The sequence below is a fragment of the Artemia sp. Qi Xiang Cuo genome, chromosome 20 (assembly GCF_049724085.1).
Source record: "Artemia sp. Qi Xiang Cuo chromosome 20, ASM4972408v1, whole genome shotgun sequence".
NCBI classification, from domain to species: Eukaryota; Metazoa; Arthropoda; class Branchiopoda; order Anostraca; family Artemiidae; genus Artemia; species Artemia sp. Qi Xiang Cuo.
Window position 1 is genome coordinate 2,338,597 of NC_142813.1, and position 24,507 is coordinate 2,363,103.

Consider the following 24,507-nt stretch of genomic DNA (forward strand, 5'->3'; position numbering starts at 1 on the left):
CCCTCCTCTAATATGCTTTCTCACTGAAAGCCAGAAAATGTGTGCCTAAAACTGCATCTTTCCAGGTTCCAGGTCCCCTTCCACACAGTAGGATCTATTTACACTTCCTGACAGCTGATGTTCAACGATACAATCTCATGTAATTTCATATATATATGAAATTTTAAATAAATATAGTTCATATAATTCTTATTATAATCATAATTTCAAATAAATCTGCTGGGTTAAAATTCAACTTTAAAATATCCGTCGGTATTAGTCGTGTATTTTTCATAGACAGCATGTACACAGACCTATATAGGCTCACATGCCTATATAGGGCTAGTTTTACAACTCAAAATCAATTGGCTATCCAAGAACTGTTAATTTGGCCCTCTTTGGATCAAAATTGTCATTTTGCGCCAAAATTAGAAATCGAAACACGCATCCATGATTGTTCTTCTCGGAAAAGATACGAAATTCTCTATCTATGAAGAGAAGGGTTTGATGCCTTTGTATTGGAGTTCTGTAATATGCTGAATTTAATCGCGTAATCTTCCTCAATGCAAACTCCCTTTTCAGCGTTTCTCCCTTTTTCTAAAATTAGGCAAATGTTTTAGGATCACTACTGTTGATAATTAAGCGTAACGAATTTTACATATATAGAATCACCATAAGATTTCTATTTATACATGTATACAATAGAATCAAGATTTCTACTAGAGTATAAATTACTATCACCACGAGTCACTCATCACTTACAGTTCCTTACCACGACCTGTTTAACGCTTATATTTTAGTAATTAAACTTCAAAATACATGCCCAGGGGCAAACCAATCCACGGGTAAGGCATGTACCTGGAGATTATTTAATAGATGCCACATTTCGGGGCGCAGATTTGTCAAAATTAAAAATACAAGCTTTACGTAACCCTTTTAAGAGATAAAAGGCGGTTTGTACAAATCCTGACTTTTTGACAGAGGGAAGGGGAATATTGAAATTGTGAAGATTTTTTTTTGTCTTGTCACATCTGTGTTTACTCAATGTCTGAATTGGGCCTAATACTCTCTATGAATATTCCTCCCGTTGAAAATCCATACTTAAAAAATAATCACTTATAATCCCGCCTCAAAAGAGCAGCCGAGCAATGGCTGCTTAGCCCCAACTTCACACCAGCCCCAACTGATGAGACACATATCTTGGTTTGTCCCTTCCGTGCGCGGCTCCTCTCCTCGACATTGTTTAATGTGCTCTGGCTGAGTTTATCCGGGTTGCAGCGGTAGCTAGCAGCCTAGTGAGAGACGATCACGTCCAATGTTAAGAAATATAAAATCCAAAAAGAGAGGATATTCTAATGTTCTGCCTCCAAATTTAGGATTAGATCTAAGATCAAAACGAATTTCAAAGAGAACAAAGATTTTTTTGCTATTTTTCAGAGGAACTGTCTAGTGATAGTTTTTTGGATACCCGTTTGGCTGACCATATTTTAAAATGTTAAGCTGTATGAAAAACGGGTTCTATCCCGCTTTCTAGGGCAGAAATGGCAAGGATACATTCTGCGGATGAAGGATGACATATTGCCAAAGATCATCCTTTTCGGTCTTCCATTTAGAGCCAAACGAAAAGCAGGTCGTTCGCGAGTTGACAGGAAGAGGCCGTAAGAAAGGATTTTCAGGAAACTGGAGCTTCTTGGGAGGGTGTAAAGACGGAAGCTCCGAATCGATTGGAATGGAGGATGAGCGTACAGAGCTGTGTTGGCCTTAGGCTGCTTGGTGCTGAAGTGAGTTGTTAGTAGTAGTAGTAGTAAAATATATTTGTGGGTCTCTTTGTTGTACGAGATCCTTTGGTCTCTTCTTCACACCTAAGTATATTATACACCCATGCGCACGTCCAATTGCAGGAAACGAAACATACTGCCTCAGTTTTACAGCTCTACATCAAGTCAAAGAGCATAAAGTCGTGAGCATAATTTTAGGAGAGGGGTAAAGGTCCACCCCTTCACTGACAGAACTATAAGCACTTTACACGATAATTTAATAAAAGCATTGGAAATAGTTTAAAACAAGTTATGGCCTTTCTCTTGGACGTTGTTAGTTTAAGGAGACTATGCCTAGGCCAAAGAGTATACAAACTAGGGAGTTATCTAGCAGTCAAAACAGTTGAGAGCCTGCCAGTGTACAGCCTGCTAGACTCCTTGGGAAACAAAACGAGACTTAAGGAATGAAAGTCGTGATCGAAAATGGCTGAAAATCTCAGACCCATGGAACTATCGACGAAGATGTCAAGCCTGCTCAGGAATACTGAACTCATAGGCCACGAGTTCAATTCATCTATTAGAATGGAGCAGACAAATAACATCGTTTTTCGGTTTTTAGGTGATACCAAGCCGTGCAGAAACAGCCGAAGTCTTTGTCGAACGGGCAAGAGCAGTAATACAATCCCAAAAAAACAAAGGAGCCAAGGTGTGCAAAATTATCAAGGACTTCAACTTCGTCCTCTGTGACCAAAGAATTTTATAAAGCGTCCGCTGAAGTAGTCTGACCTATCATGGTTTCGGCCTTCTTCCAGCTAACTTTCCGGGTGACCAGTTCTTACTACTTCATCAAATAGAGACTAGGATTAGCTATGTTTCGGAGTCAGAAAGAAGTGCCACATCGTGTGCGAAACCACAATCAAATATTTGCTCTGTTCACAACCTGAAGACCAAAAGTTTACTGCTGCAGTAATCACGCATAACTGGACAGCTTACACGACATAAGAGCTCTGGGACACTTTTTCATATCAGTCTACACCTGAAGCCCCTACAGCCTCGCAGTTTGAAATACCTTTTAATTATGAGTTCTAGTGTATAGCATTCACTCAAATGGAGCTATCCATTTTTAGCAGCTAAGAAGATAGCCGATCCATCAGGATATTTGAATTAATCCCGCTTATCGTATAAACATTTGTATGCTATATCAGCCTAGCTTCTATTTCTCTGTCACTGCAAACATTCGTTTCAGTTATATACGATAGGCCCCTTGTAAGCGGTCAAAAATCAACGGCATTACAGGCCAGTAGCCAAAAATCACCAACTTCTCTGCTGGTAAAGCGTGCATGTTTTTGTAGTACTTCAGTTTATAATAATTCATCTGCTTCAGTTAGGAGTACCCGAGTGAATAGAATAAATGAATGAGAATATTCTCATTGAAAGAGAGAAGAATGAGAAATCGTAATGGTTTCTGACCTTCAAAAATGTCTTCAATAATTTCCCATGTCTTCATACATCTTGACCTTTCGCGTGTTTTCTTTCACTTATAACGATGTCCTAGATTACTCTTCCCTACCCCTTAATTCAATCTTGGGTGGAATATCCCAGGGGAGATTCAATAAAGAAACTGAAAACCTTTTGTTGATATTTTGATTGATTTCCCCTTTTTCTTAGAAAGCAAATGTCTGTATATCGTAACTCTTGCTAAGATGACTGTTAGTCACGTTTTGTAAAGTGAAAGAAATAATGTTGTCCTGTCTGTTTCTAATTTTTTTCTCTTTTTTCGTACATTTGTATATTTGCTGTTAATGTGTCAAGTTCTTAAAGGCTCAATGAAGGTATTTTGTGCCCTAACCCCATCGAAATGCTACGATGCCATAATTGGTATCGTATACCACATGGTAATATCTCTCAAACTATCCATAAATCAAACAGTTCGTGGTAATAAACTGTAAGTAAGGAGCGATTCGGCTCAATAGTAACCGAAACTCTAAGAAACAGAGTCTTTATAATAATAGAACATAAACGGATGCGTTTTTTTTTCCAGGGGTGGTCGTATTGAACCAGTGACCCTAGAGGATTAGTAAAAGGGCCAATTGATCTGAAATCAAATTTCTAGTGCCCTTTTTAAGTGACCAAAAATATTGGAGGACAGCTATTCCCCTTCCAGGCCCCTTTTTTTCCTCAGAGTCGCCTGATCAAAGTTTTGAAATAACTATTTCGCTCAGCATAGTCGAAAGATTGAATTACTATGTCTTTGAGAATGACTTTACCACCCACAGTCACTGGGAGAAAAGCTGCAAGCTATGAACTTTGCTCATTTTTTATATATAGTATCGGTTTTTGAGAAATACACATATATGTTTAGGAAAATTTTCTGGTGGGGGGGAGGGGGTTACGTAGGAGGATTTTTCCATGGAGGGATTTTTCGTGGTGAAGGGAATTTTCCATAGAGGGGGAGCCGGATTTCCTGGCAATATCCAAAAAACGATCAGAAATTACATTAAAAAAACAATTTTTTTCAACTGAAAGTAAGGAGCAACATTAGAACTTAAAACAGACATGAATTATTCCGTATATGAGGGGCTTGCCCCTCATCAATACCTCGCCCTTTACGGTAAAATTTTTTTCGGAGTTTTAAAAACATAAGCTTTAGTGTAAAGAGCGAGGGATGGGGTAAACCGCTCATATTCGTAATAATTTCTTTCCGTTTTAAATTTTAATGTTGCTCCTTGCTTTCAATTGAAAAACTTGTTTCTTTTTTATTTAATGAAACTAAAAACGAAGTCATTAGCTTTTAGGAAAAAACTTTCTCTCCGGAGACACACAGAAAATCAACCGTTGGTCCAATTACATACAAGTGGAGGCAACCCATACCATGCATTTCAAGAACAGCTTTGCAGGAGGTTGTACTTCTACTTAGAACTATCTATCGGATTAGGGGGGGATTACCTTCACAAGCACAGTTTAATGATGTTCATTCTCGTTGTGATTTGAGGTCAGTATATCTCAAAGGCAATCTACTGCTTCTTTTGTTTAGTCCCTGCTAAACTACATTCTTTCATTTTGTTCATATGGTACCAATATTTGGGGCGTAAAATATATATTTACTATTGGGTATCGCAACTATAGGGCTTAAAATTCTTATTCGAACTTTAAGTTCTAAACAGAAAAACATTTTCCTTTACATAGCAGTGCTATTTGAGCATCTAAGAAATTATGTTTCACTCTTCCAAGTTCATTTCCAATAATAATAATAATAATAATTTTATTAGTAATAATAATAAAAGTTAATTTCCAATAATAATAATCTCCTTTGTTTCTGAGAAGATTTAATTCATATTCTGACAAGAATATGAATTATTCATATTCTCAAAAATTCTGACAAGTAAAAAATTCGTTCAGTTTTCTTCCGGTTCGCAAAATATCTTTTACGTTTTCCCTCTTGGACCCGCAATTCTTATCTAATTAGAAAATTCAGCATTTCCGACCCCATTATATCTGTGGAAAAGCAAATTCGTGCTTATAATTCCCGTTTAACGAAGTTGCACCATCCTTGGTCATCAGTACTGGCCCAGTAGTTAAGATGTATTTGTTGGGTGTTTTTTTTCGTGTTTTTTTTTAAGTGTTTATTTTCGCGCTTAGTGTAATTGTTGCAATTTTAAACTGACCGATGATTTAGTCTCTTTTCGTATCCAATATAAATGACGCTGGTAATTCTCAATTTTGGTGTCAAATTTTCCTGATAATATATTGCGTATATTAATAATACTATAATTTTTTTTATTAATTATCGGTTCTTTTAGGCATTTTGCTTTATGTAAAGATGTAAAAGGATCCGTGATTGAATAATTTCCTTGTTTCTGATATCTATGTATATCTGAATAAATGAATCATTTGTTGAGAGTGGTCTCATTACCACCTGTTGAGAAATTCGACAAAACTATCCTGATCTTTCAATTTTTCGGCTTCACAGGATCCGTTTTTCAGCAGATATTCGTTTCTAGCATTTATCCTGATCTTGATTTATCCTGATTTACCCTGAATATTCAATTTTTCGGCTGCTCAGGATCCGTTTTTCAGCAGATATTCGTTTCTAGCATTTATCCTGATCTTGATTTTTCCTGATTTATCCTGATCATTCAATTTTGTGGCTTCTCAGGATCCGTTTTTCAGTAGATATACGTTGCTAGCATTTACCCTGATCCTGATCTTTCCTGATTTATCCTGATCATTCAATTTTTCGGCTTCTCAGGATCCGTTTTTCAGTAGATATACGTTGCTAGCATTTATCCTGATCCTGAACATTCCTGATTTATCCTGATTTACCCTGAATATTCAAATTTTCGGCTGCTCAGGATCCGTTTTTCAGCAGATATTCGTTTATAGCATTTATCCTGATCTTGATTTTTCCTGATTTATCCTGATCATTCAATTTTTTGGCTTCTCAGGATCCATTTTTCAGTAGATATACGTTGCTAGCATTTACCCTGATCCTGATCTTTCCTGATTTATCCTGATCATTCAATTTTTCGGCTTCTCAGGATCCGTTTTTCAGTAGATATACGTTGCTAGCATTTATCCTGATCCTGAACATTCCTGATTTATCCTGATTTACCCTGAATATTCAATTTTCGGCTGCTCAGGATCCGTTTTTCAGCAGATATTCGTTTCTAGCATTTATCCTGATCTTGATTTTTCCTGATTTATCCTGATCATTCAATTTTTTGGCTTCTCAGGATCCGTTTTTCAGTAGATATACGTTGCTAGCATTTACCCTGATCCTGATCTTTCCTGATTTATCCTGATCATTCAATTTTTCGGCTTCTCAGGATCCGTTTTTCAGTAGATATACGTTGCTAGCATTTATCCTGATCCTGAACATTCCTGATTTATCCTGATTTACCCTGAATATTCAATTTTTCGGCTGCTCAGGATCCGTTTTTCAGCAGATATACGTTGTTAGCATCATAAGCAGAGAAAAATTTTCCGAAAAACTGACCTGGCTATGTTTCAAAATTCATGCGGTCAACTGCGTAGAAAATAGAGCGGAGGGGGCAAGCGCGACATCAAGGCAGCCCCAAATTTATTTTGGTAATCTCGTTCTCCGACATTATATATTTCAAAAAATACTAACATAATAGTGGTTTTTAGGAATTTAATAAATTTGTGTCACACCTTTGAATCGCAAGCTAAAATAGATAAAGCCTCTTTTGATCCTATTGCTATTATTTGATTGAAAGATTCATTTGCTTAACTGCACAGAAAGGTAATCAGAACTCCCCCTCCAACGCCAACTAAAATAAAGATTTGTCTGAAGAACCCCCGCCTATTGAAACTTACTTACTTAGAACTTAGGTCCTCCTGAGCCATCTGGGGCGCATAGGGCATCGACGAAGCCTCGGTAAACGTTACGTATTGGTGCTGCGGCAAGTACATCCTCCCACTGGGGTTGTAGTGATGTGTGAACACTGTGTAGATCACGATCGTACGTGTGCCTGAGCGTGTTTCTCGGTCTTCCCCTCTGTCGACGCCCACGCGGCTGCCAATGTTGAACCTGGTTCGGGATTCTTGAGTCCTTCATCCGAAGGACGTGGCCTAGATAGCTTCATCTCTTCTTCTTAATCACTTCAGTAATAAGCGGCTGGCTAGTTCTTTTGGGGAACTGCATATTATTAACACTTTGACGCTAATCGATATTCAGTACGTACCTCAAGCATACAATTTCGAATGTTGTGAGTCTTTTCTATGTTCTAACATCTGGTTACCAGCACTTACTGATATAAATTAGCATGAACAAAACATTGTTATTCACAAGTCGCAACTTAAGTGCAAGCGAGCACCTCTTAGATTTCCTTGCTGGCTTAAGTTTGTTGTAAGAAGCGTTTGCCATGCCAATTCTTCTCTTGACCTCATTTTGCATATTTCCTGTGTAATCGACCCAACTTCCAGGACACTTAAATTCATGGATCTGTTCAACTGTCCGATTTTTCTGGAGGAACTCGACTGGCGAGCCTGTTGTTACCATTGTCATAGTCTATGTTGATGTTTAGGCCAACTTTCTCCGCTTTAACGCTGGCTTTATTAAGCAGCTTATTGAAAAATTGGATAAATTTTATTGCTTAATTATTTAGCATTTTAAGGTCAATCTCACAACAATTATTGATAAAATCTTTAGGAAATTCGACTTAGCTACTTTAATTTACAGACCAATAGTAGAAAAGCCTTTTTTATTCCTTTGTTATTATTTGCTATTACTGAGTATAAAATAAAACTTAAATCTATAGATTCTGCACAGAAAGGTGGAAGGAATGGGGGAGAGCATAACCCCAGGATCAAGAATGCCCCAGAGAATTCTAGATAAATTAAATCTAAAATTTAATTTTTAGGGTATTTTTGAACTTGCTTCAGCACATATACATTTGATAGCACCAACAATTGAGAACAATTATCGAAACAAATTCGACGTGGTCTTTGGAGCACGATAAAACGACGTGGCAACGTTGTTTGCAACGTGGCAACGTCGACGTGGCAATTCCATAAAATAAATTACATGGCAACATTGTTTGACGTATCTAAGAAATTCTGTTTAGCCCTGTCATTTGGAGCACGTCTGTCTTTGGAGCACGATAAAACGACGTGGCAACAATTATCGAAAAAAATTACCTGGCAACGTTGTTTGACGTATCTAAGAAATTCTGTTTAGCCCCTTTAAATTCCAGGCCAATAGCAACAAAGTCTCCTTTGTAGTCTTTCATCATTAGCTTGAAGTCCTCATAAGTTAACGATTCTTTGGCTTCCAAACCGGCCTCTTCGAACATACTGTCAATTAGTTTTGTGACCTAGAAAGAAAAAGCAATGAGTGCAGGAGCTGCATTTGGAAAACTGTCTAAATGTAGAGATTTTGCTCCCCCTCCCCAGATGTTCCATTAGTTACAGACCCTCAACAATTACAGCTAGAATATTTTCTTTTACTTTTCTCAATTAATGAATTACATAAAAGAACTTAACGAGGAGCTCGTAGAATACTCAAAACTACTTTCAAGATCAATGACCTACCGGCTATTGCAAAAAAAGACATAGGACCATGAAAATCCATAAAATAACGAAAACTGTTAGCAATAAATGAATAGCTCCCCAACATAAACAAGTTGAAAAAAAACTTAGCCTATAAAAAGCTCAGCCTATAAAAAATTTAGCCTATAAAAAACTTAGCCCATAAAGCCAAGTTTCAACGATTCTCTGGATTCCAAACCGGCCTCTTCAAACATACTGTCAATAAGTTTTGTAACCTAGAAAGAAAAAACAATGAGTGCAGGAGCTGCATTTGGAGAAGTATCTAAATGTAGAGATTTAGCTCCCCCCCCCCCTCCCCAGATGTTCGATTAGATACGGACCCTCAACAATTACAACTAGAACATTTTCTTTTACTTTTCTCAATTAATGTATTACATAGAATAATTCAACGAGGAGTTTCCTAGAATATGTAGATTTCGAATCTAGGAATTACGTAGAATTTTCCATAATTCCCCCACTCCATCTTTACATTCTTTCACTTTCCTGTTATTATTCTGTAAGAAATTTCGGTCCTCGTAAAAAAAAATAACATGTTTACCTGGAAGCCTAATAGACACATATTCGCTCAATAACATAGGAAAAATTTAGATAAGGTTATTAACCAGAAGAAAAAACGGTGATTCCAGGAGCTAGATTTGAATGAGGCCCCCTCTCCTTTATCTAAAATACATAGGGAAATAACTTTATTCTAATAAAACAACCACCAACTCAAAACTGCTTTCAAGATCAATGACGTCACAGCTATTGCAAAAAAAGACATAGGACTATGAAAATCCGTAAAATAACGAAAACTGTTAGCAATAAGTGAATAGTTCACCAACATAAACAAGTTGAAAAAAAACTTAGCCTATAAAAGCTCAGCCTATAAAAAACTTAGCCTATAAAAAGCTCAGTCTATAAAAAGCTCAGTCTATAAAAAACTTAGCCTATAAGAAACTTGGCCCACAACGCCCAACAATTTTCAATGTGATCCGTACAGTAAACCGCCCAGCCACCAAATAGTATCATGACATTCACTCCCAATCACACTTAACAGCAACTTTCGATTATAGCTGAAACCACCAAAAGCCTTCTGTCTTACATCTTCCACCATTTAACAGACATACACCTCATACGGAGCATATTTTCATTCAACATGAGCATATTGAATATAAATCATGACGCTCATTTTTCCTAACCTTTCCCATATACCTTCTTCTTTCACAAAGAGGCAAATATCGGTCTTTAATTCAAAAACTCCCTTAAAACATCCTTTTTAAACCAAACTTTAAAATAACTGGTTATTCCCAATTCTCTTTGACCTGACATTACTTGAAAAAACCTGATTCTTTGGTTGTTGTCTGAATTCCTTGATCCTTAAAATGTTTTCATTTTTTCTCTTTTATGCTACCGGTTTCCAGATCCAAATACTTACCTTCATCGTAATCCTCTCCAAGTCCCTAACCCCCTAAAAAATGTTCCTAATTTAGGTAATGAATATACCGTCAAATCTCCAAATGACCCTAGATATGCAAATATTACCAGTCTTGTCAGGTGGTAACTTAACAAAGTAAAAATCTGCACTTCTTCCATTGTCCCTCATTTTTCGAGGTTTATTAAATTTTTCCAGAAAAAATTGGGTTTTCCAAAATCTCCCTGGAGATTATCATTAAAAAAAATTAGATTTTTTTTTGGTTAACATTCGTGTATTTACGAAGGTTAATTTTCGGCAAGATCTGGGAGAGCTCTATTCTCTAACGGGGAGTTTAGGGAAAGTGCCGGAAAATTTGGGAATAGTCGATACACTAAAGAAATATCTCTACGTCCAGTTCCTAGTGATAAACAAAAAAAGAAGCCTGATTGTTATCGATAGCATCATGCATTTGGGAAGGGGGATATCTTCATTCCAGGTATGAATTTGCGAACCTGACCTTCAATCATCTAGGATAAGAAGTTTAACAAATATATGTCGTAAGGGGGAACGGTTTATTATATAAATCGCAGTAAGTGAATAGAGGGACGACCCGTTGCAGCGGGAGAGGGGGTGATCCCGCATAGCTGTTCTTGGTTACCAAAGAGGCATATGAAGACATAAAGTTAAACCAGAAAAAGAAAGAAATAGGGTTTTAGGTTTAAGAGTTGCAGACTATTACCACTGGCACATCTAGCCGCAGTTTGGCCACTACACAACTAAACCTGATGGGAATTAAAATCAAAGAATCCTACTTTTACCTTTAGTGTTTCCAGACAAGATATGATCCCTGTGGAGAGCGGAAAAATTCTTATTACCACAAGGCGTCAGTTTCATGAATCATGAAAGTAAAAATTGTCAGCATTAATAAAGCAGTAAAACTGCTTACAACATTCCCAAGGCAACATTAAGATCTGACACCTCCAGTTGGCGGCACAAAACACAAAACTAATTTCCACCTGTGCCTCTACTGGCACACAGTGTATCAAGAATGAGCAACTAATCAGTATTCTGATTTGCTGCTGTAAAGGGCTGTACCCTCCTCAACGCCTCCCTCCATACGCTAAAGTTAGACTCTTTCTCACAACTTTTTTTTAGACAATAAAAAACTTTAGCGTAAAGAGCGAGGCGGTGAGGAGGGGACAGTCCCTTTCATATATGGAATAGTTTCTGTTCGTTTTAAGTTTTAATGTGGATCCTTACTTTCAGATAAAAAAAAAACTTGTTTTTTTTGTTTAATTTTTGAACGTTTTTGTATTAATGCAAGTTTTTATTTTGGCTCACCGTACATAAATAATTAAAACAAAATTTACATATTCATTTTACTTTTATTTGGTTAAATGGCTTTCTCGAAAGCTGTTTAATTTTATTTACGAACGTTTTTATTAGTAACAAATATACGTAGCTTACGAATTAACTGACGTAACGAACTTCTATGTTCATATATTTTTAATACGTATGTTAGGGGGTTCGTCCTCTAGTCAATACCTCGCTCTTTACGCTAAAATTCGAATTTTGTTCCAATTCTTTAAAAATGACCCCTTAATCACAAAGGCCGTTAATAAATAGCTCTTTATGAAAGTACTAAAAAATCTTTGGCTTAAAGATCGAGGTATTGACTAGGGGGCGGAGCCAATCATATACGTAATAATTTCTGTTCGTTTTAAGTTTTGATGTTGTTCCTTACTTTCAGTTGAAAAACTTTTGTTTTAATTTAGTTTCTGATCGTTTTTTTTTTTAAATAATGCTGGGAAATCCGGCTCCCCCTTCATAGTAATGTCCCTTCCCCATGAAAACTTCCTCCGTGGAAAGATCCTCCCACATAACCCCCGCCCCACAACCAAAAAAAATCCCCCTGAAAACGTCTGTATACTTCCCAATAACCAATACTATATGTAAACATTGGGTAAACTCCATAACTTTCAGCCCTTCTCTTGGGGACTTTGGAGGATTAAGTCATCCTAAAATACATAGTTATTATATTTTCGACCATGCTGAGCAAAATGGCTATCTCAAAATCTTGATCGGGTGACTTTGGGAAAAAAATGAGCGTGGGAGGGGGCCTAGTTGCCCTCCATTTTTTTGGTCACTTAAAATAGGCACTAGAACTTTTAATTTCCGTTCGAATGAGCCCTCCCACGATATGCTAGGACAACTGGGTCGATACGATCACCCCTGGAGAAAAACAAAAACAAAAAACAAATAAACACGCATCTGTGATCTTTCTTCTGGCAAAAAATACCCTTCTGGCAAAAAATGTATCTATTGGTATCAAATACTGCTTGATGCCATCTATTGTATCTATTGGTATCACGAACTGCTTGATGCCAAGTTTCAGCTGCATATAGCAGAAATAGTACCACGTTGCTGTTTGGAAAGATTGAGTGTAACCTTACACAGTCATTTCACAATAGGCTAACATGCAGTCCATAAAACCATCAGGATCAGCGTCTAAAATCATCAGAATAAAACTTTTCAAAGATTAAAAAAGTGGATTGGAGATGGAGATTCAAGCTCTGGTGATGAAGGGACTTTTAGGATGAACTTACTAGATTATTTTCAAAATTCATTAATTGCTCATGATCAAATGCGCCATTTTGTTGCTACTCCATTGACTTTTCCATAAAATAAAATAAACTTACGTAACATAAAATTAGACATACAAAAAAAAGATGTAGGAGTCAAGGAAAAGGATTTAAATATCGGGAATATTATGTAGCCACAATAACATCAAACACGGACTCTAGTTGCAAAATTAACTACAAATATTTACAGGCACCTAACTTTTGATTAAACAATAAATAATACAATATTTATTGTAATATTATATACAATATATTATATATTATATACAATATTATAATACAATATAATACAATAAATAAACAATAAAATGGAAACTAAACCACCGTTATTTTTTACTTGTTTTTGCAAATATACCAAGTCCACTACTATACGAATTTAGAACTGAAAAGCGACATAGATGGCATATAGCATATTCTTTTCTGATTTCATATTATTCGGGGGAAGGGGGGGGGGGTATTCCAATCTGTCATTAGGTTTCAAATCTTTTGGCATTTACTAGTGTCATTAACGTGGCAGTTACTATTATTTTTATATTTCTTTGAGCGAGGAGAGGGGGGTTTTGATTTCATCGTTGGTTTTGATCAAACAGGAAGATCACCAGTTTATCATATCATAAATTATGAACTAACTTACAGTTTAACAGCATAACGTATTATAACTCAGCCCCTCCCCGCGGCTGTGGGACGTTCATTCCAATTTAGCATCTTATGACGCAAACCTACACTACCAATGAAGACCAAGGGTGATCAAAAAAGTAAGGCTTTTGGGGGAGGAGAGGATTCATGAAGAAAGTAAATTCAGGCAATTTGAAATTAAACAAATTCTGGGGTCTTAAAGGGGTCTTGGGGTTCTGGGGTCTGTGGTCCTGTGGTCCCAGAGTCCTAAAGGGATTCTGGGGGTTCTAGAGAATTCGCCTGTTTAGCAAACAACGTTTTCTTGATGTTGTGAAAGGCAAATAAGTGCGGTCAAGTAGAAGCAAAAGTACTGTCAGAGAGTCAATAAATTTGAAAAACCACCACGTAGATATAATTAAAGCTTCTTTCCAATGTGAACAGAAGTAGGAAGGATTTAACCTGTGGAATCATGTTTCAATGGGAACTGATTTGGAAAAAAAGGGGACGAAGCTAAGAGAAGCTGTTGAAGGATGAGTTGTTTGTTAATGGTTATTCAATAATTTGCCCTGACCTGAGTCACCTAGAATTATAGACTAAGTCGGATTCTACGCAAAACTTTTTCTATGAAATTCTCGTTTGTTAGCCTTTAGTCTCCATTTTCTTTGTTTACCTTTTCTTCTTGTTCTTTCCTGATTACCTTTTTCCTTATTTCTAACTGGTGACTTACCTGATTATCAGGAAGACTTTTATCGGTTCTTGCAATTTCCACCAAAGATCTGAGCATTTCTGATAATTCAAGCTTGTCAATAACGCCGTTTTTGTCAGTGTCACACATGTCAAAAATGATCCTCAATTTATCTTCTGTTCGCCCCTAAAATAAAAAATAAACGAATAAAATTAAGAAAAAATTTCCGATAATACGAATTAAATGAAATAAATAAATTGAAAAATTAAGAATAAAATGAGATCCAAATTCCCAATTTTTCCAAATAGGGCTGGAAGCAAGGCTCTACATGGTGACAAGGCCGTAAAAATGAACAAATTTTTAATGCGTTAACCACCCCCCCCCCACATATCCCTGGATACACCCTTGGCTGGGGGTATAATAAAATTGAAGGTAGGTAAGATCCCACAGAAGAAGAATTGTCAGCTGCAAGATGAAATAAAAATCTCGAAGCATTCATTCAGTGTGGAATTATATTTCAATCGAATGAGTTCTACACCGCCCTGATACAAGATCAGGGCGGTAAGCTGTATCGTTCCATATCAGTTTATATTTATCGAATTATTTTCATCAGATTATATTTATCTTATTATTATCCATATTATTATCTTGTCCTCGAATCGCATGCTGTTTATCAAGGCCCTTGGATATAAGGTAAAATCACTGATTTAGACTTAAAGGCCTTTACACAACCGCTAACCCCAGCAAAATAATATAATTATCTAATAATATAATATATTATATTATAATAATAATGTAATAATATAATAATAATATAATATATTATATTATAGCAAAATAATATAATTATATAATATAGTTATATAATATAATAATAAAATAACAGGAAATTATCCCCAGCAAAATAAGAATATTGGCTGTCTTTTTTGTTCTTAAGTGAAAACACTTTTACTATTCGCTAAAACAATTCCCTAAAATAGGGACATCCCCATGTCCCTATTTTAGGGAATATTCCATGTCCCTAAAATACTTAAATCTGACTACATTCACCGTAAAATTTCTTTCATCCTCGTTCGAATCCTAATGCAATTTTTTCTCGGACCCTTTTTAGCTGCAAAAGGAAAATTTACATTTATATTTGAGATTTGTAATCAAAACCATTTTTATGTAAATTTTTCACTTAAGTAACCCAAACTAGTCCACAAAATTAGAAATAACAAAAAAAAACATGTTAATTAATACGATACAGTTATTAAAATACAAGTATAAAACAGAAGAAAAGAGACAAAAAACTGCGAGCGAGAAAATATGTTTTTGAGGAGGCCACTCCCCTACAACCCTCGGGGCAAGGGTTTTAAGTTATGCCCTGGGGGCATATAAGGTTTTTATAGAAGGCGTTGTCGTAGAAACTTCAAAAAAGGCTCATCCCATTGTAAATTCAAAGGGCTAGTGCCCTTTTTAATAGTCAAAAGTGATTGGAGGGCAAAACTGCGAACACAGAACAAACAGCATTTTTCTATTTTTGAATTTTGTCACCTCTTTTGACGGATCTTCAAAGCATAGCACAACAGCCTGAACTACACAATGATATACTTCAATACCAAACCCTATTTTTTTTTTATTTTTTTTTTTTTACGGAGACAATTTTAAGTCTGTATTAAAGCAAAATAAATACAATCCAATTACCAGTCAATTTTCCGTCGATTTTTCATAAAATTTTTCGTCGATTTTCCGGTGTTAATGCAGCTCACGAAAATTCACGAAAATTGTATCAGTATTTCTTTTCATCAGAATTTCAATAATTACTTATTATCCTTGTTACCCTCAAAATATCAATTATGCAACCTAGGAGCAAGCCCCTCCCCCCCCCATCTTCGGCAGACCTCCGTGGACATATGAATTTGAGGAATATTCGAGTAACAGAAAAACACGTCTAAATTTCGTTTTTTTTACTCTGACACACTAAGTTCTATCAAATAATTGTAATTGTGATGTCCATTGAACTTTTTTTCATTTATTTAATTCATTTTATTTCATTTTTCATGTATTAAATCAGAACAGTGCAGTGGATTGAATTTAATTATATTATATTTTTTACTTTTTTTTTCTTTTCTCTCTACTCTCTTTTTTCTTTTGTTTATTCATTGAATCAACTTACTCTTGAAAACAATACAACGGTATCTAGGAACTCTTGGAAAGAAATTCGTCCGTCACCATCTTTATCCACTATGTTAAACATCATCTTAACGAAAACGTCGTCCGACTTCATTCCGAGAGCATTTGCGAACTCCGAGCGTGAAAGAGATGTTCGCATTACCTTAAAAAAAGAATAATTACATAATTTTCAAGGCAAAGTGGACGTAAAGTGCGAAGAATAATAAAGTAAAAACGTTTTTTGTCCCTCTGGACGCACCTTAAGTCTATTCATACCTCGGAACCACGATTTTCTAAGCTGTTTTCTTTTTTTTTTTTGCTTCAAAACTTTTGAAGTCTCTAGGGCAGTATGACATTTTCGTCAGTGTTGCCACTTTGAACTGTGGAAATCAATAAGCAATACTAATCACGTAGAATTGATAATTTTATTCGTCAGTAAAAGATTCAAACATTAACAATCTGTTGATCCAAAAAGGGAACTACACTTTTAAAGGAAAGCCGCACCTTCGGTATTAGGTCATGTGATTTTAGCTAATTTTTACTAACTTTTCTCCCATGTTTCCACTTTATTTAAATTTAACGCCTGCAAGAAGCAAAAACTCCTTAACTACATTCGACCTGACGTTTACCTGAATAACTGGCTTTTGGTATTAAAGACCTGACTGTTCTTTATTTTTTAAGACATACTAAGCTGTGTTAGTTTTCACGTAACTGAGTTAAAAGATTCAATTCATTTTTCACTGTCCTTGGTACTTGGAACCTATGAGTAACCTATTTCCCAAAAAAGGGAATTAAGGGGGGCCTAGGGAATAAACGCTGTTCAGTAACAGCTGGAAAATAGAAAAGGCATGTTCATCACTGAAGTTCCTCCAGAAAGGAGAGTTTAAATACCAAAGACAGTGAAATGACATTTGAGTGTCCTAACCACAGTTTATATAATATACCAGTAAGTTTACCGCAGATGATTTCTGGCTCTTCATTTTCGGTGCGAACAAAAAGCTCCTCTCACTTATTTCTGCACTTATTGTCCACTTATTGGTTGAGCCGGCCAAGTGGTTTTGTCAGTACTTGTTCCGTAGGTGATTATTCTTTGTCTACCCGTGAAAAGATCTAATGCCGCTTATGTTTAAATCTGCAAAAACGTTCTCTGGAGCACTCGCACCTCAGTCCGGGTTTTTATAATGGGTGAGATAGGGAAAGATCATACTGGATAATTATATAAACTGTGGTCCTAACCCTACCCGCAATCTTATGTTTGCTAAGCCTGAACCTCTGAATTAAGGACTATCCCTTGTGCCTTACTCAATATACCTCTTGAGCTACGATTTCTCATGCCTCACAAGATAGTATAGAAATAAATTTATTGAAAAATGTACTATATTTGCTTCATAGAAAGGTCAACCAGGCATTTGAATTTTATATACGATATTTGACCATTTAACCCATAAATTTGGTTGAGGTTGAAATCTCACAAGAAATAGAATAGCATAGAAATGAAGTTATTGAAAAATGCAATATATCTGATTGACAGAAAAGTCAACCGTATATTTGACTTTTATAAACTATATATTAGACCATATTAACCATAAAATGTTGGTTGAGGATTAAATTATTGAAAAATGTAATACATTTGGTTGACAGAAAAGTCAACCGTATATTTGACATTTATAAACTATATATTCGACCTTTAACCATGAATTTTGGTTGAGGTTGAACCTCAAAAAATTAAAATAGTGTAGAAATAAAACTATTGAAAAATTTAATATATTTGGTTGAGAGAAAAGTCAACCGTGTATTTGACTTTTATATACCATATATTTGATCATATAAACCATAAATTTGGTTGAGGTTGAAACCTCACAAGAAATAAAACAGCATAGAAATAAAGTTACTGAGAAAAGTAATATATTTGTTTGACAGAAAAATCAACCACGAATTTGACTTTTATAAACCAAATATTTGTCCATGTAAACTATATATTTGGTTGAGGTTGAACCTCAAAAGACATAAAATAGTATAGAAATAAAGTTATTGAAAAATTTAATATATTTGGTTGACAGCAAAAAATTTGCATCCATATTTTTGACAAAACTAACCTTAAAACATTTTTTTGTAGAACTGGTTCAGAAAAAGGTTGTGTTGGTCCAAGAGTTACTGCCATGTCTCAAGTGCCCTGCACACCCCCCTCGCTCTCTCCACTAAAAACATCATAACTTCAAGTTTGAGATTTAGTTTCGTTAAATCATTCTACTTTCATGAGAGAGTGAAAGAGAGAAATTTATTGTACCAAAACAAACATCAGTTTAATAGCTACCTCAAGAAATAAAAAAATTTAGAAATAAAAAATTTTGTTAAATTATATACGTCAACACAATTAAACATGGTAATTTTTAGCAATTTTTTACGGAATTCCAGAATGGAAAGGGGGCGGTGTGTGTGCTCTTGGATTTGATTCAGGTTCCAGGACTCCTGGTACCTAAGTCCAATCCTCGTATTCGTATTCGTTTAATCAAATAGTTTTCGTAACAAACAAAACTGAACGCTCAATTATGCTATTTTTACAGTCATTTAAGAAAAAAAAAATATCACTTATTTAATACATAAACAAAATATGGTACGAAGGAATTTGCAAATCCGTTCGTTCGGCACTTGACGGGTTGCAGTCTGTTCTGATGCCTGGTGAGTTTGGGGGTCGGTGCGGTTAGAGGAATAATTGAGCGATGTTTCTCGTTTGACATGAGTGATTTCCCGAATCCCATTATCAAATCGTGTCTTCGGGCGAACAAAGTGGGCAAGCTCATAACCACAAGGGCATGCTCGTAACTCTCATGCCCAGTCCTCAACAGCCACCTGGTCCAGGAGGTAACCCATTGTAACCTAACCATGGTAACCTAACTTGTCATATTTCTCATCCACCACTGCGAACATTACAACTAAAGATCACAATAATATACACTGTAAAAAATAGCTCAGCTCAATCCTCCAAAGTAAAAACAAAAGGAAAAAAAAAGGAAAACAAAACAGGAAACAAAAGGAAAACAAAGAAAAGCCCTTCAAAAAGGAAAAAAGTGCATAAAAAACACATTTACTAAAAGAGTTTCTCATGTATAAAACAAAAACGAAAAAAAATTCAGAATCCACCACCAATGCGAAAGTGTATTTCAAACCGAAATTTTTCATAGGAACGGGTCCTTTAGACTAATTTTGGGTGAATCTCCTCTATCTTCCAGCCTTTATTCGGGTTCATGCGTTAAAGCAGCTTTTAAAGTTTACTTAATGTTTTAATTTAAATTAATTACAAAAGCCGGACTTTTCTTACAGGGAAAAGTCGTTTTTCATTTCACTCATTGAATAGATGGCCTTACGGTATTTTCAGCAAAATACTAGATTCTTCATAATTTCAATTGATGTGCGAGAAAAAAACAATCAAATAATTATCAGGGGTTTGTGTTGATGAGGAGGGAATGGGCCATTCAAATCAATCTTAAGGGAGTCTCCGTCTATGTCCAATGTGAAAACAAGTTTGTAAAACAAATACTTTTCATCAGTGGCGAAATTTAATCGAAATTCAGGGGGGGGGAGTTGGAGCCGATTTTCCTAAATCAAGTGAAAACTGAGAAATGAGCCATACAGCAGCTATAAAGGAAAAGATATACTAAAGGAAACTGACCCGTTTCTGTGGATGCTTGAATTGTGCAGGCATGAAATTTAGAAACTAAATTTCAACTGGGGGGGGGGGGGGCAAACTGGGGTATGGGGGGATTGACATCCGGGAGGGAAGTTCCCCCCCCTCTTGCCACATAGCAAATTACGCCCCTGCTCTTCATTCTAATTAATATTCTACGTAAAATCAATTGCACAACAGGTAATTTCTGTAACTCTGAATTATTATTTTGATTTTACACAAAGTAATAGATGATGTCGCAGCGCAAACAAAGTAAGGCTTTGGTTATCTTTATAGTTTGAATTAATATAGGGAATGCAAAATATTACCACTCTATTCAAGTAATTGAGTAAGTTCATCTACTTCAATATATTGCATACTGAAACGAATATTTTACATAGGCACATATTAGTAACTAGAAGAATAGTCTAATACGAGGATATATGATACTAAACATTTTCTGATGGAAAAAAGAATATTGCAAAACACATACTAAATGTTTGGTCTTCAGGGGTGTAATTTGCTATGGGGCAGGGTGGGGGGGGGGGGGGGTGCAATTACCCCCGCCAGACCCAAGTTTGCAACCCCAGACCTCAGTTTGCCTCCCCCCCCCAGCTGAAATTCAGTTTCTGTAAAATAAAAATCTTGTCAAAACTAAGATAATCCTGCACAATTCAACTATCCAGAAAAAAAGGTCAGTTTTCTGTGGCATATCTTTGCCTTTATGGTAATATATGGATAATTTTTCAGTTTTTACTGTCATTTTCACCTGATTTGGGAAAATTGGCAACAAATTTGCCCCCTCCCCATATTTTGACGACATTTCGCCACTGTTGGCCTTATTGAATATTTTCCTTTTTTATAAAATAAACGGCCCTTTTCGATATAATAAATGTAAAAGTATGCAAAATCCATAGGCACCTCTAAGGAGCAGCCACAAGCTGATACCTCCTCTCTACCCCTAATAATATAAACTCCTCTCCTAACCTAACAGCCATCCCTAGCCAACGCATTCACTCAAGTTGGTTTCAAGTCACATGAAGCCAACACAGCTGCACACGCACCTCCCCCTCCAAATTATTCAAAGATTCCCTCTTTACCCCCATCCTTATCCCATGCGGTTCAGACTCTATAACCTCTTCCCACCTCATTTGAGACGATCTGTTCTTTGTTTGGCCCCGATTGACGGTCAAAAGGCCCAAAAAACATATTCAAAAGTTTATCGAAAGAGGAAAGTGATAAACGCCCTCCTTTAAACTCTAGTAAAAACATAATTCTTGGTAGTACCCCCCCCCCTGATAATTTCCTGATGTTGTTTTTTGCATAATCCCAATCCATAATCACTTGCTTTAACTCTGTGCAGTTATGGGTGCGTTCCAATTATGATTAATAATTAAATAATTGCTATAATTTTTTTTCTAAAACTGGAACACTCCCATTGATTCTTACCATAATTACATCGTTAGTAACATCTTCCAGCTTTCGCTTTTCTCCAGGCTTGAGTCCAAATGTCAGAGCATAAGCTTCTCGAAAAAAATGTTCTAGTCGGCGTTGGCGTCGCTCACGAGTCTCAGCATTTGCAAGCATTTGTTCTCGATAAGTGGTCAGCAGCTCAACGTTTTTCTTATATGTCTAAAAATGCAAAGGTTCAATATTAAATATCATGTTTGATTTAAAATTACTGTAAAACAGTTTTGGTGGCGCCAAAGGGGGCTTTGGTGCGTGAGGTAAAGGGTTACGTGATACAATTTCTGAACAAATTTTCAAGTCAACCCGGAGAATATTTTTGGCGTTTTTTAAATTTGGAAATATCTAAAGAGGAATTTTTATTCCTCTGGAATCAAAGGGTCTGCCATAAGGAGGATAGGGAAAAAACTTATCTCAGATTGTCAAAAATGTCTTGTGAAATAAATGTAATTTTTTGTTTTGACCCCCCCCCCTCTCCTTTCAAGAAAAACTGTTCTAATTTGAGAAGCGTTTCGTTAGAATGGTAGCATATACATGACGCCGGTAGAAAACACTTTAAAAAGGCTGGTAAAGGGTAGACTTGTCATACTTGATGTGCATGACAATCAAAGTCTGAAGCATTAAGTCTTTGGCTACTTACATCATAACAGCAAAAACTTGGTAGTATTTAAAGAGATGAAACACGTAGCCTTTCGTCTTTTGACACCATAAAAGATTTTATAATCTCCCCTCTATCGTTATTTTGGCAAGACTAGAATTGAACAAAGCTCATTGTCCAGGTATTATTCTTATACAATATGGTTTTATATTTATTATTATCATTATTTTATTATTTTAACCACATTGTTTTATTACTTTATCGTTTCGACTTTTATTGTTTACTTTTGATTTATGTTATTATTTTATTTTTCATTTTTTTTATAAAACTATTATGTTAAGGAAGTTCACCTGTCTCTTTTAACAAGGGGCTTACAAAGTGGTCTAGCTAAGGGGAGGGGAAGGGGTTACGACCAATAGGTCAGCGGAATTTACGTCGACAGACAAAACTAGGATTGAACGAAGCTCGTGCAGGTAAAATAAAGTATTATTATTTTTATATGATCTGATTTTAATAATTACTATTTTATTATTTTACTATTATTATTCTGTTAGCTTATCATTTCTAATTTTTATTATTTACTATTCATTTTCTTTTCTTTTTTCCTAAAACTAGAATATTCAAAAGTCTCACTTGTCTATTTGAACAAGGGGCTTATAACGTGGTTTAGTTACGAGGAGGGTTATGATCGGGTTCTGACCAATCGTATCACTTCCACTGCTCAGAAAACAGTCAAGGTCACTGCGGAACACCATAAATTCCAATATAATTTAAATTTGGAACACTTAGATTCACATTCACAGTTTGTTCGGACGTGCTACGAACAAGCCTAGCAGACCTTTGACAGCCGAGCGAGAACTAAAACCTTTGAAATCAGCAGTTATCCTTTAGAAGTTGAAAAAGTATTTGAGGTTTTTAGAATTCAAATCTGGGATCCTTATTATTAATAAATTAATGATGCATAAATGTACCACAATTCTAACATCTGAATTAAAACCCAAACCTTTTATATCAGAAGTTATACTTTAGAAGTCAAAACAGTATTTCATACCCCCCCCCCTTCCAACCCCATGAGAAATTACTTTTTCCGGTCAGCTAAACCTTGACTGTCGTAGCGTTAATGAATTAATTTGATGAGATAGAAATATAGCAGAATTTCGACAGCTATAATATTAGCTAAAAGCTTGTAAATAAGCAGTTACACTCTAGAGGCTGACACACCGTTTCAGAGCGTCCCCCTCCCCCTGAAATGTCAAATATTATGCAAAATCTAAATGTTGAGTAAAATATCAACTAATAAGACGTACACCCCCCACCCGACTAGATTAGGCTCTTTCCGAAAGAGAATGTTTGCTATGCCCCTGTCATATGTTATAATGTCAAAAAAGTAAATAGATTATATACAACTAAATCAACAGTAATATAAAATTCTATAGTTAATATCTATAATATAGAGAAATACATAAATATACAGGTTATATATATTAAATGTTCACTGACTCTTTACACATAGATACAGATATGTTTCTGAGAATAGATTTAAAGATCTACATACCGAATATATGAAGAGGAATTTGAAGGATTTCCTAAACACAACTTGTGTATGTTTACAATTTCGCTACAAGTAAGTGAGGGTGATATATAGTAAAGGCAAATAAGAATAAATAAATAAAAATCAATTATGACAAATGAATAGCAATAATATAAATATGGCATCAACAGATAGTGAGGGTTATATATAAATTTATGACAAATCACTAAATAAATAAATAAGTAATAAATAAGGGGACAAGTAAATAAATAAGTTTTTTCTGTAAATTGAAATAAAAACTGAACTGAAGCTGAAATCAAAAATTGAGAATTGAAACTAACTAAAATTCAAATTTACTATTAAACAAACAATTTCAATTTAAGAATTTCGATCTTAAAGCTAAAAAAAAAGTTGCGAGTGAAAAATAATTTAGCAGCCACATACTGTCATTGTTGTTTCCAGTTTGGTAAGAAACTTCTTCCTCGTGGTAAGGGAATCGAATTCTAATACAAGGTCATAATCATTTGGAACTCGAACTAATAGCATCGGTTTTTTTCTCGTATCTTCAGTAACTTCGACAGTCAGAGTTTCGGAATTTTTGAAGTTGATGCACCGTAAAATATCGCCTTTACGATTTACCAGTGTTAAGTTTTCCTGCAAAAGTAGAAATTAATTAAAATAAAAAAAATTTACGTCCAAATTTGCAGTTTTAACTAGAAAATATAGCATATGAGGAAATATTTATTTTTTTTATTTATTTATGGACAGGTCAGTATAAAAAAGGGTCCAAGTTCATTTTTGTGTGCCTTAATGTTGAATTTAATGGCGTAATGTCTAATTCAGTTTAACGTAAATTTTAATATTTAATTTAACGACCTTCATTATATTTTAATATTAAATTCACGTAATTTAATAGTATTCTCATGTCTGATTAAGTTAAATATTTATAAT

The 24,507-nt window shown here is 35.4% G+C and overlaps 1 protein-coding gene across 1 annotated transcript in view; it reads right to left on the bottom strand.

Moving 5' to 3' along the window:
- The window catches only part of Duox (dual oxidase), a 183,053-nt gene that overhangs the window by 58,081 nt on the left and 100,465 nt on the right, over positions 1–24,507 (bottom strand). The window contains exons 11-15 of the mRNA XM_089105996.1: positions 24,001–24,210; positions 21,410–21,592; positions 16,301–16,459; positions 14,185–14,328; positions 8,397–8,572 (exon numbers count right to left, since the gene is read on the bottom strand). Coding sequence (XP_088962122.1) covers positions 8,397–8,572; positions 14,185–14,328; positions 16,301–16,459; positions 21,410–21,592; positions 24,001–24,210 — 872 coding nt within the window. The remainder of the gene's footprint in view (positions 1–8,396; positions 8,573–14,184; positions 14,329–16,300; positions 16,460–21,409; positions 21,593–24,000; positions 24,211–24,507) is intronic.